General features: G+C 48.3%; 1 protein-coding gene across 1 annotated transcript; it reads left to right on the forward strand.

Annotated features, from left to right (window-relative positions):
* Positions 1-2,711: 2,711 nt before the first annotated feature.
* FAM83H (family with sequence similarity 83 member H) lies at positions 2,712-8,897 on the forward strand. Its single transcript, XM_054385585.1, has 4 exons — positions 2,712-3,158; positions 4,143-4,307; positions 4,636-4,760; positions 6,248-8,897. Exons 1-4 carry the CDS (start codon positions 2,712-2,714, stop codon positions 8,895-8,897), a joined length of 3,387 nt encoding a protein of 1,128 aa, XP_054241560.1.
* Positions 8,898-12,052: the final 3,155 nt, after the last annotated feature.

Genomic DNA, 12,052 nt, shown 5'->3' on the forward strand with positions numbered 1-12,052 from the left:
GCCAAAGATGGTGACGGCGCAGATTTTCCAGCTCCGTCAGGTAGCCAGAGGCCTGCTCAGGCTCCAGAGCTGGGTGCGCTCCAGTTCAGGTGTTCGCTGCGGCCCTCGCCAGCCGCTTCCACAGGTGAAGCGTCAGGGACTTGGCAGCCCCGCCCGGCCTGGCCGCTCCCGGGGCCTCCCGGCCTGTCCGATCACGGAGCCTCCAGGGGCCTCCCGGCCTGGCCGCTCCCGGGGTGGCTGAGCGCTCCTGGCCCTGTCCACAACACGGATCAGTCTGCCGAGGCCTCGGAGGCTGGAGAGACCCCAGTACGGCCGTAGGCGGGAGGTAGGCTGGGCTGAGCAGCCCGAGGCTGGGTGCGGACGCGGCCCGGGGCAGCCGGCACCGGCGCATTCTCCCGCTGAGGCCCAGGCTGGCTGAACACACGGGGCACGGCAGGGGTGGGCGCAGGCAGCCCTTCCGGAGAGGCTGCTTTCCCCTAGCAGCGCAGCAGTGCGGGTGCCTTGCCGGCTTACCAGGGCACAGGCGCCTCCCGCTCACCCCTCACACACCAGCGGCTCTCCGGGGCCAGCTGCCCCACTGCAGGCGTAGCTGGGGTCCCTCCAGCCCCGCATTTGTTCTCTCCCGGTGGCTGGGGGCTTAGAGAAAACCATGAGGATGATTTTTGTTTTGCATAAAATTTATCTCTTCGCTGGTACTGTTTTCCCTGCATCTTCATGAATACGTTGACTGTCACTAATCCTTAGAGAACAAAAATGAGTCCTTGTACTGTAAAAACTGCCCTGATTAGCTTTGCCCTTTGTGTTTCCTGACCTACCTTTCCTGCCAGAAATTGTGGGATGGTGGAAAAGTGTTCTGTCAAAGTACTACCTGCCCAGCCCATTTACACACTTTCTCTAACCATCCTACAACGTCCTGTGGGAAGGAGTTCTGCAGAGTAAGTACAATGAAGCAAAAGTGCTTCCCAGTACCTGCTCGTTTAATTTTATTTTTTAGTTTGTGTGCCAGAGGAGGAAATGGACAGTTGTCCCTGGTCATTTTGGAGATACCTCCTCTAGACTAAAGAGTCGTTGTGCAGATTTATGATAGCCTTTTTTGTGACACAAGGATTGAGACTTCACAACACACTCAGGTTGTGAGTTCCCTCTGAACCACTGCATTGGTGTTTTGTCTGTTCCTTACCTGATTCCATCAGCTGACACTTAAGGATCTGTCTTCCTGTTTTACAACAGTATTGAAATAATTACATCCGTCAATAAAATACTAAATTAAAATTGTTTCACCACTTTATCAACATTATCTTCCTTCTCTCATTTCAGTGGTCCAGTGAGTATCATAAGGTTCTTCTGCTTCTTTGTTCCTGTTTGTGTGGTTGGCAGTCACCATCACTGTTCGGAGCACGTTGGTGGTATGAGCAGTTTGCTGTCTGCATGGCTGTTCATCCACCCAGGAGTTACATCTGGATATGTTGGTCTCCTATCCAAGGACAAAGGAGCTCTGGGAGTGTTTTGCTAGAAGGCACAGCTAAAATAGTTAAGAGCAGGTGTCTTGAGTACACCAAAATGGAAGTACAGAGTGGACTGCTGTAGAGAGAGAAGGCAGAATGGGAATTAAGAGTGGGAAGATAAATCTATAGGCAATTCAGACTCTGAATAAGTTTAGATGTGTAGACAATAAAGAGGACTATCTGTTAGAAGACTTTGGACAGGGACCTGCAAGACTTAGCTGCTATCTTTATATTAAGAGCATGGGTTTTTTTCCTGTTGTAACTTTGTGTGAGTGGCCAAGGACAGCCAAGCTCTGTTTCTGCTCATGAGGAAGCCTCTGTTGGCACCTCAGTGCTGGAGCCCACGGAAAGAATGTCCAAGCATTGACATTAATTGAGGGTCATAAGCCAAAGTGCTTTGGAGTTCTTTGCAGATTGGTAGGAGATTATTTATTGAGTTTCTTCCCAAAAATTGGTTAAAACCAAATTTGTCTTTAGTCTCAAATAATAGGTCCCTTGCACACAGTTATCAAATATGAGCCCTAACCAGTTCAGATGTTTCCCAACAGCAACAGATTGAAGAAGCAATCATGTGCCTTGTTTTTTACTTCATGGAACTTATGGAGAGCTGTCTGCCTTCTGGTCATGTAACAACAGCAGGGATACCCTCCTTACACCTGCCTGCATCCCACCAATAGCCTGCATCTATTCATATGCTGAGTTGATTCTAACACTGGATTTATGTGAACTTAGAGAGTGCACTTGTGCACATGCTTTTTGGTTTACTGACATACTGCGCACAGTAAATACTTCGTGTAGCATGGGGAATGCTGTCATGGAATCCACATTGCTCTGTAGAGGGAAAAAAAGACAATGTAGCTTTAAACCAAGATGAAGTTAAGCTTGGTAATGGGCAGCCTAGAAGACAAAACCGCGTTGTTAGATGCATCACCCTCGTCCAGCACCCTGCTGTCCTGATTTGTTCCTTGTTTTGCCCAAGCTGTTAGAGTAATGCTGAAGTGATGAGCACCTCTGCCTGATGGAAGGCTTCCCATCTGCTTGGGATGAACTTTGCCCAGTGTTACTCAGTGTGTTTTTAATCTCTCCTCTTTGGAGTCTGCTGTCGCGCGCCCCCAGCTCTCGCCGTGTATGAGGTGTCTGTGATGTGTCACTGGAGTGAAGCTGCTCTCATTGTTGGTTGTTCTCTTTCCAGCTCTCCCTCCCCTCATGGCTCGTCGCTCGCAAAGCTCCTCGCAGGGGGACAATCCCCTTGACCCCAACTACCTGCCCCCCCACTACAAGGAGTATTACCGCCTGGCTCTGGATGTGCTCACCGAGGAGGGCAAAGAGAGCTACCAGCGCTTCCTGGCAGAGGAAGCAGCCCCTGATTTTCTTTGCAACTCAGAGGTGGATCACATCATACAGAATCTCCAGAAGCCCCAGTATGCCCATCAGGAAGGAAGCACAGATACTGCAGGTGACAATGACATGGATGGATCCTCTGGGACTTACTGGCCCATGAACTCAGACCTCGCTGTCCCAGAGCTTGACCTGGGCTGGCCAATGGTGTTTGGGTTCAGGGGAACAGAGGTGACAACGCTCGTGCAGCCCCCGCCCCCGGACAACCCCAGCATTAAGGAGGAGGCTCGCAGAATGATTCGAGCAGCTCAACAGGTGAGACAGTGAAAAACCCAACTAGAGCACAGATAAAATTGTATCTGTGTGAAAGATGAATCAGAAGGCATCAGGGCCTCAGCTAATTCCCTTACCATTGCTCCCAGGACCTGACAGAGGGGAAGGATGAGTCTTAAAACTAGTATCCCAGTTAGCCTCTGGTCTCATGGAAGGAGTGTTCTAGGTCATGCTAAAGTACCAAGAGTTCACAGAATCACAGAATAGTTGAGGTTGAAAGGGACCTCTGGAGAGGGTCTATTCCAGCCCTCTTGCTCAAAGCAGAGTTGACTAGAAAGGATTATCTAGGCCATGTCCTTGAGTATCTTCAGGAACAGAGACTCTACAACCTTTCTGGGCAACCTATCCCAGTGTTCAAACACCCTTACAGTAAAGGAGGTTTTTCTTAACTAGAATTTGCTGTATTTATCTTTGTCCTTTCACTGGGCACTACTGAGAAGTTTGGCTCCATCTTCCTTACACCCTTCTGTCAGGTATTTCTACTCACTGATAAAATAAAGAGCTGTGGAGAACAGGGAGATAGAGCTTCGAAGCTACTGCCTAGATGATCAGCATACAGATTGACCTACATAGTGGACAACTGAACACGAGTCAGGAGTTTATCTAAAAATGGCATGGGGGTGAGCAGGCAGTGGCCAAGCAGCTCCATACAACCTTACAGTGTAGGTTTTGTGACAAAAAAAAAAAACCTGCTGGCATTACTTAATGGGTAAGGAAATGCTCTGCAGGAGGGAGGGTTCTCCCTCATCTCTCACCCTCACATACACCATATGTGCCTTAGGAAGCCATTTTCTTTCCCGTCCTGAGGCCCTCAGTATTGAAAGGAACCTTTAGATGGGAAGGTTCCCATTCAGAAAGATTGAACTGGAGACAGGGCAGCTTTGGAAGAGGAGGTGCTGGGGGATGTGATGGGTCAGGGCAGAAGCAGGCCGAGTTGGTGATGTCTCTCTCATGTTCTTTTCCTAGGTGGTAGCCATTGTGATGGACGTTTTCACTGATGTAGATCTGCTGTTCGAGGTGCTGGATGCTGCTGCTCGGAGAGTGCCTGTCTACATCCTGCTGGATGAAATGAACTCTCAGCTTTTCCTGGATACAGCTGCTAAGTGCAGAGTCAATCTGAACTACGTGGAGGTGAGCAAGCCAAAGACCTGCCCTGCCCCTAGTCTGCATCCTGAGGGGGACTCAGAGGGCTGTTCTGACAATAAAACCTGAGAAGCGGGAGAATAGGCCAGATCCAAGTGAGAGATGAGCGTGGAGAAAGCTAGGAGAGCTGGCTCAGCAGTAAAGGGCTGAGGACACACTCAGAAACATTTATCTATCCACTGTGTACACAGAATTGCTAGAGCTGAAATACAGAAGTGGTGGCAGGGTGGAAATTAAAAGAGAAAGGGGAAGAAGGAGGGGCAGGGAAAGGGGAGTAACAGCTTCCAGCTGAGTCAGTGCCTTGTCTGCTTTGCAGTTCCTAAGGGTGAGGACAGTTTCTGGCCCAACCTACTACTGCCGCACAGGGATGTCCTTCAAAGGCCATGTGAAAGAGAAATTCCTCTTGGTGGACTGCATGGTGGTGCTGAGTGGCAACTACAGGTGAGAACATGTCCTGGTGTTGGTGAGGAGGTTGGTTAATGGTAAAACAGTGCTTCAGTGCTTCCAAATGAACATCAGTGGCAAAAGTCTTTCTCACTGAGGGATACTGAAAGCAATTTTCTGCAAGAAAAAAAAATGTTGCCTGTGCAGAATTCAGTGAGAGTCTTGTCAGCACATTTCCCAGACTGTTGAGGTGCCCCTGACTGGCACATCAGCTGTCCCATCCCCCCATTTTGGTGTCATCTGCAAGCTTGCTGAGGGTGCACAGTGTCCTGTTGTCCAGGCCATTAATGACACAGTTAAAGACTATTTTCCCAAGTCCTGACCCCTGAGGAGCACCATTTATAGCTGTCTGCAGTCAGACTTCAAGTCCTTGGCCACCACCTGACAGGCCCTGGTCCAGCCACTGTCCCATTTACTGCAGGGCACTCTCATAAAGTCCACAGTTCTTCAGTTTGGTCACAAAGACACTTCTGCAAAGGGCACATGGAAAGCCTTACTAAAGTTCAGAAAAACTTCATCTTCTGCTGTCCCCATGTCCCTGCAGCCAGCTTCTCTCTGTAGCAGGCGGGCAGGCAGATTGGGGCAGGCAGCTGTCTTCCTGTTACTCCTGTGCCTGCCAGTGGCTTCCCAGGGCTTTGTGGTTTTCCCTCCCATGAGGCAAGGCTGGGGTTGCTGCATTTCCCATGCTGATCCTTCTGCTCTGTTTAAAGATGTGTGTAAGATTTTAGTTATAAAAACAATTGCAGCGTAGAGTAACTGCAGGAACAACTACTTGACAGGATTTTCATCAGCTTGCTTTCCTTCTGTTGTGACCATGGACTGGCTTTTAGAACAGAAGCCATTTACTGCCTTGTGAAACCCTCTATAAAGATGTGAGGTCAAAGCAAATCATGACTGAGGCTAGGAACAAAAGGGTGCAATGGCTGTCTAAGCTGTAAGCTTTCTTATCATAGAATCACAGAGTGGTCTGGGTTGGAAGGGACCTCCAAGGGTCATCCAGTCCAATCCCCTCTGCACTCAGCAGGGACATCCTCTACTAGAGCAGGTTCCCTGTTGAGCCTCACCTTGAATATCTCCAGGCACAGGGCATTGTCAAGCAGGCAAATCACAGAATCACAGAATGTTAGAGGTTGGAAGGGACCTCCAGAGATTGAGTCCAACCCACCTGCCAAAGCAGGCTGCCCAGGAACACATCCAGACGAGTCCTGAAAGCCTCCAGAGAAGGAGACACCACAAGCTCCCTGGGCAGCCTGCTCCAGGGCTCTGTCCCCCTCCCCATAAAGAAGTGTCTTGTGTGTTGAGGTGGAGCCTCCTCTGTTCCAGCTCGTACCCCTTGTTTCTTGTCCTATCACTGAGCACCCCACCCCACCCCACAGAAAGGTTTCTGAAGCCCCATTACTTGGGACTAAATGGTTTAATGCAAGGTGGTGCAGTCGAGGTGCTGGCTGCTCACGCACTGTCACTACCTGTGTTTGTCCCTGCAGTTTTATGTGGTCTTTTGAGAAGATCCACCGGAGCATTGCGCACATCTTCCAGGGAGAGCTGGTAGCCAGCTTCGACGAAGAGTTCCGAATCCTCTTTGCGCAGTCAGAGCCTCTCGTTCCTCCAGCCAACGTCCTGGCCAAGGCAGAGAACGCCTTTGTCATGGCCCCTTTTGGCAACAACATGCCTTTCTTTCCAAAGAAAGCTCCCCTGATGTCATTCCAGAGGGACGAGAGTCTCTTCCCTTCCTTCATGGACCGCGTGGACCCTGACAGGTACTTCCTGTCCAACTTCCGCCGGGACGACATGCTGCGGCACACCGTGGAGGGCTCGGCCATGCGGATGTACAAAAAGGTGGAGATGGAGAATTCCCAGATGGACCCTGTCAGGGGCTTTCTCCGTTCCAAGCAGCTGGAGTTGGATGCTTTTAAGAGACACAGTTTTGCAGAAGGGACCTTTGAGAACTTTGCTTCTTCTAAACAGTATGCCAGACAGATGTTCATGAACAACATGGACGAGTTCAAAATCCAAGCTAGCCATTTTCAGAAGGATCAGTTCTACCAGTACCAGTTTGAACATCCACATCTTTCTGGCAGGCCTCAGGGACTCTTTGAGAGGCTCCGAGGCGGCAGGCCAGGATTCAATGAGCTGGAAGACTATGGAGAGGGACCCAGATACCCCGAACTTGACTCTGGTTTTCCACAGGAGGGTTTCCCCTTGAGGCTGGATTATGTGCCTTCAAATTCTTCTAGGGAAGTGAGACACGGCTCTGATCAGCTGAATCCTGCAGGCAATGGACCCATGGGAATGATGTTAAGAAGGCAGAACATAGGACAGAAATTTATTTGCCAGACTTCTCCAACACAGAAGCAAAGCCTGGAACAACGCCTGTTCTTGCAAGACAAAGAGGAGGACCAAGATGAAGACAAAAACACCCAGGAGAACAGAACGGGTTTACGGAACTGGAGGATCTCTTCGTACCTTAGTGCCTACCAGTCTGAACCAGAAGAAGGTCTTCCAATGCCTATGGAATCAGAGGCATATAATGATAGTCTTGGGGATACCCACACAAAGCACCCCACTGACCTCCTCCCAGCATTCAAATCTCCCCTATCTTTTAACAGCAAGTCACTGGGAATTGAAGGTGCCAAAGAATTTGCAGATCCTGATCGAGTAGGTGAAGAAACTCCTATGATGAAACAAGATGCCTTTAGGTCCAGAATAAATCCTCTGATACAGAGGAGCTCGAGACTCAGGTCCTCTCTGATCTTCAGTGCTGCCAAGTTAGATCAGCCTAACACCACAATAGAAAAGGTTCAGATGATCCAAAAAGAACAAATGTCTAGTGAGGTGACAAAAGACAATGAAACCATAAAGACAGCTGCTTCGTCTAAAGTGGCAGAACTTCTAGAGAAGTACAAAGCTGTGGGCAAAGACACAGAGCGAGCCACGGTCACTCACACCAAAGCTGTTGCCAGCTATCTACAGGAAGAATCACAGAGTGCAGAGAAGAAGTGCACCAGGTCTGTGCAGTACAAGATTCTCGAGAGCAGGGTGCTGGACTCCAAAGACTCCTGCAGTACTTACAAAATGCACGGAGAGGCTGACAGACCATTTGGAATGGCCTCATCGCCTCCCCAGCTCACCGACACCTTCAGTAAAGATCCCCTAGCACACCTGAGCACCAAGGTGGACAAGTTATCATCTCGGTTTTACCCCATAGACAATAAACCTGCTCTGCCAGAGAAGGAGAGTCTGATATTTGTAGGAGACACTCAGAAACTGACCCTTCCAGACAAAAAGGAAAGAGTGACATTCAAAGAAGACACCCAAAAATTAGGCAATATAGAACCGAAGAAACCACAGCTTAGGCCAAGTCCCACATCAGTTCTTGAAAGCTTATCTAGAAGCCAAGGCTCTGACAGCTCCCTCAATAAATCTGAGGAAGACTGCTCAAAACAAGAGCAGAACCCCATGGAATTCCTACGGAAAGGGTCGCTCCGGCTGAAGCAGCTTTTGAACCCAAAGAGTGAGAAGAAACTGGAGGAGGAATCTACTTCTGAGAGTGGAAAATCTGACAAGCAGGGTGTGGCTCTCAAACGCTCTTCCATAGGGGACAGTCAGGAAATGATGGAGGAAGAAAAACCTCCTAAATTTGCAGCAGCACTCCCTGCCAAGAGCAGCCAGCCTGCACAGGGCAGATTCCCTTCATCCACAGCTAACATCCTGTACAGCAGCAACCTCCGCGATGACACCAAGGTGATTTTGGAACAGATCTCTGCAAACAGTCAGAAGAACAGAGCTGAACTGGCCAAGCAACTACCATCCACCAGCAACCCTGATCTTTCTAGGTCAACAGCGAGCTTGGAAAGGAAAGGGGAGAAGGAGAAGAGCTGCAACATCCACAGGTCAGAGAGTTTTGGGAGCCAGAAGCGGAACCTTCAGCGGCAGCCCTCAGAGGACAGAGACACCCTCCTGAAAAAGATGGAGAACATGCGGAAGGAGAAGAGAGTCTACAGCAGGTTTGAGGTCTTCTGCAAAAAGGATGAACACACGACCCAGAGTGAAGAAGATTATGACACGGATGCCAAAGACAAGAAGATGGGGAAATTCATGCCCAAAATCCTGGGGACCTTCAAGACCAAAAAATGATCCTAGAGGTACTACTGAATTCCACAGAAGCACTGACTGTCCAAGGGCAGCGAGGCAGGCACTTGTCTGTGGTGGCTCTAGGCACCATAGGCAGTGCTCCTCGTGGTTAGTGAGGGGAATGTGCTCACCATTAGACTCCTGTGCATACCATGATAAAAAGTCACCTGGTATCAGGCAACCTTACACACAAAATTTTATTTGCAAATAAAATTATTAAAATTGCCAGGATGCTTAAAAACAAGGAAATAAAGTAAGAGTTTCTTTCTGTTATGCTCAGGGAATATTTTCAGCAGACAAAACAACTCCACTTGCAGAAGGAAAAGAAAAAAAAAAAAAAAAGAATACAATACTTGAGGTCAGTCCAGGAAAGAAAAAAACAAAAGACACCCACAGAGACAGCTATGCATGAGCATTAACTGGAAGATGTGTTTAAACCCCAGTTCTTTCTCAGGTACAGTTATCATTTCTTCATCTCTAATAATGAATTAAATATTGGAGGCACCTTCTTGAAGGTTTACAGGAGGGGAAAAGAAAAAGTATTGTAAAGAACTTTTTGCTCTTGCCTATGGTTATGATCTTGTCTACCAGCACCTGCTCAGCTTTCATAGTTAGGACTTTCTAAGCCTAGCAGTTCTGTCCTCTTGTTGGTTTGTTTGTAGTAGTTTGGTACCAAGCTTTAGAGCTGTCCAGATGAGCCTGCAGGTTCACTCTGTTGTGTCAGTGTCTTGCAGGACAGAGGCCAGAGACAGAGGCTCTCAAGAAAACTTTGTAGATGTTTTTAGTTACTTGGCTGTTGGGCTTTTCCCCTCAGCTTGGACTGTCTCTGCCTGGCATCCAGCAGGACTGCTAAAGTGGGACTCCTTTTTTCCAGATCTTTGTGCCATAGTGTAAAAAGATGACAGGGAAGGATGCTGTCCCCTGGAACTAAGCTCCTGAGCTGCCTGTTCCCATTAGCCTGGGTTTCCTGACTGCTTACCCTGGCTGCAGCAAACCACCTCAGGATGTGGCTGCATGGGCTCCTGAGGGTGACTTCAGCAGGGCCTTTAAAACCTCCCCTGTTTTAGGGTGCCAGCTCCCACAGCAATTATGTAATTCAGCAGGCTTTACATAATTTACATATCTGTAACAATTAATGACTATTTACTGTCTGTTGAAACTCTGAGAAATAAATGTGTGGAGAGATAGATTGAGCTGGAAAAAAAAATAGAAAATGAAGCTGCTTTCCACATTAATGCAGATGGTGGCAAAAATCTGCCAGAATCAGAAGGAATTATTTTAACACGAGGAGGTAAACCTAGAAATAAACTTGAGAGGGAAAAAAAAAGGCGGGGGGGGGGGTGGGCCAAGAAGTGGCCAAAATTTGCAAGAAAGGCTGAAATGGATTTCTCGGGGCTACCACGCTGTGTACATGTAGAGGGCAATGCAGCATTCCAGACAGCCCAGAACTTGTCCCAAAAGCTGTCTGTGTGCTACTTTTGTCTGCTCTTAGTGAATCAGATCTAGGCACTGGTGTGAGTCCCCAGTGAACTGCAGTGCTTCTCTGCCAGGTGATACAGACAAAAATAATTTTGCTCTGGAGAGGAAGATAAGCTGTATAGATATACACCCTGTTGTATATTGCTGGCCCTACATCTTTAGGCTTTTACTTTGCTCAGTGTGGTGCTGACCAGACCCAGGACAGCTCATCTCCTTGGTGATGTGCTGCAGGTGTAAATACTGCTGAATAACCAATTGCCTTGGTAATAACCAAAGCCTTGGCAATAACCAAAGCCAGGTTGGTGTTAACAGCCCACCACCTCTCACTCAGGTTGAGAAAAGGTTCACAGAGGATGGTAGATGCCATATTGTGTTGTCAGGTGCCAGGCTGGCTCCATTTGCTGTGCATGAGAACTGGCACCCTGGACTCAGGAGAGCCAGGACGCTGGGCAGAGCACTGTGCCACCCCCTCACCCCTACTCCTGTGTCACCTGTGCCTGAGACAGACAGCAAATGCCTGTTTTATGGATGTGCCAGAAAAGAGCAGGACTTCCTGGCAGCTGCAGTCCCATCTCCCTGGTACTGCCAGGCTGAAGAGCCCACACTTGGTACAGAGGTGAATGTTTGGCCCCTGGTGTTCAGACACCAAAAGAAAGAATGGATCTTCTGTCCATGGCAGAGTACTCACCTGTTGGACTTGAGTGCCTGAATCCCCTCTCTATCTGCAGGCCCAACCTTCTGGAACAGGTGAAGTAACATTTCAGGGACAGACTTGGTGTAAGAACTTCAAGTTAATGAGGAGAGTGTACCAAAAATCAGAATTACAACAGGAATACAGATTTAAACTTTCCTATAGTCCCACTGTTGCCTGACAACAACTGCATGATGTTTCACCATTGGTATCTCTTGGAACATTGCTTTCTGAAAGAAAAAAAACCCACAAAAATAATAATTACCATATTATTCCTTGAACAAGATACTCCTGTATTTTTTTCTTTGCACACGCAGCAAACATTGATTGGAACCCACAGACGCTTCTGTAGTGCACTATGAAGTATTTATTATTACAACATTTACATTCTTACACCTTAGGTAAGTTATTAAACATTTTAGCAGAACCCAACTATGTTGAAAATGCTTATCTGCTGCATTTTAATGAAAATAAGGCACCACTGATTATGTTCATTTACCCCAGAGAAGTCATAGGGAAAAAAAAAGGGCTTTAAGATGATCTGTGAAGAGTTCAGTCTCCTTGGTCTTCAGAGAACAGTCAGCTACCTGTTCTGCTGGGAAACAAAAATAAATCTGTATTTAGGCAACTGCTAAAGACTCAGAGAATGGCCTGGAAGGGACTTCAAGGATGGCCAAGTCCAGCCCCCTGCCATGGGCAGGGACACCTCCTGCTAGAGTAGGTTGCTCAGAGCCCCATCCAGTCTCACCTTGAACACTTCCAGGGAAAGGGCATCCACAGCTTCTCTGGGCAACCTGTTCCAGTGTCTCTGCACCTTCATTGTAAAAAACGTCTTCCTTATGAGCCACCCTCTGCCACTTCATTCGGACTGCTCCTTATTCTGGCACTACAGGCCTCAACTGAAAGTCATCCTTCGTATAAGCCCCCTTCAGGTAACACCCAGAAGGTCTTCCCACAGCCTTCTCTCCTCCAGACTGAACAACCCAAA

This window comes from Indicator indicator, chromosome 12 (genome assembly GCF_027791375.1).
Source record: "Indicator indicator isolate 239-I01 chromosome 12, UM_Iind_1.1, whole genome shotgun sequence".
Lineage (NCBI taxonomy): Eukaryota > Metazoa > Chordata > Aves > Piciformes > Indicatoridae > Indicator > Indicator indicator.

Bases quoted from the DNA above. Each gene is read 5' to 3' on its own strand.
- FAM83H (XM_054385585.1), top strand. From the start codon at position 2,712: ATGGCTCGTCGCTCGCAAAGCTCCTCGCAGGGGGACAATCCCCTTGAC. The intron at 3,159-4,142 runs GTGAGACAGTGA...TTCTTTTCCTAG, and splicing joins TGATTCGAGCAGCTCAACAG to GTGGTAGCCATTGTGATGGA. The intron at 4,308-4,635 runs GTGAGCAAGCCA...TCTGCTTTGCAG, and splicing joins TCAATCTGAACTACGTGGAG to TTCCTAAGGGTGAGGACAGT.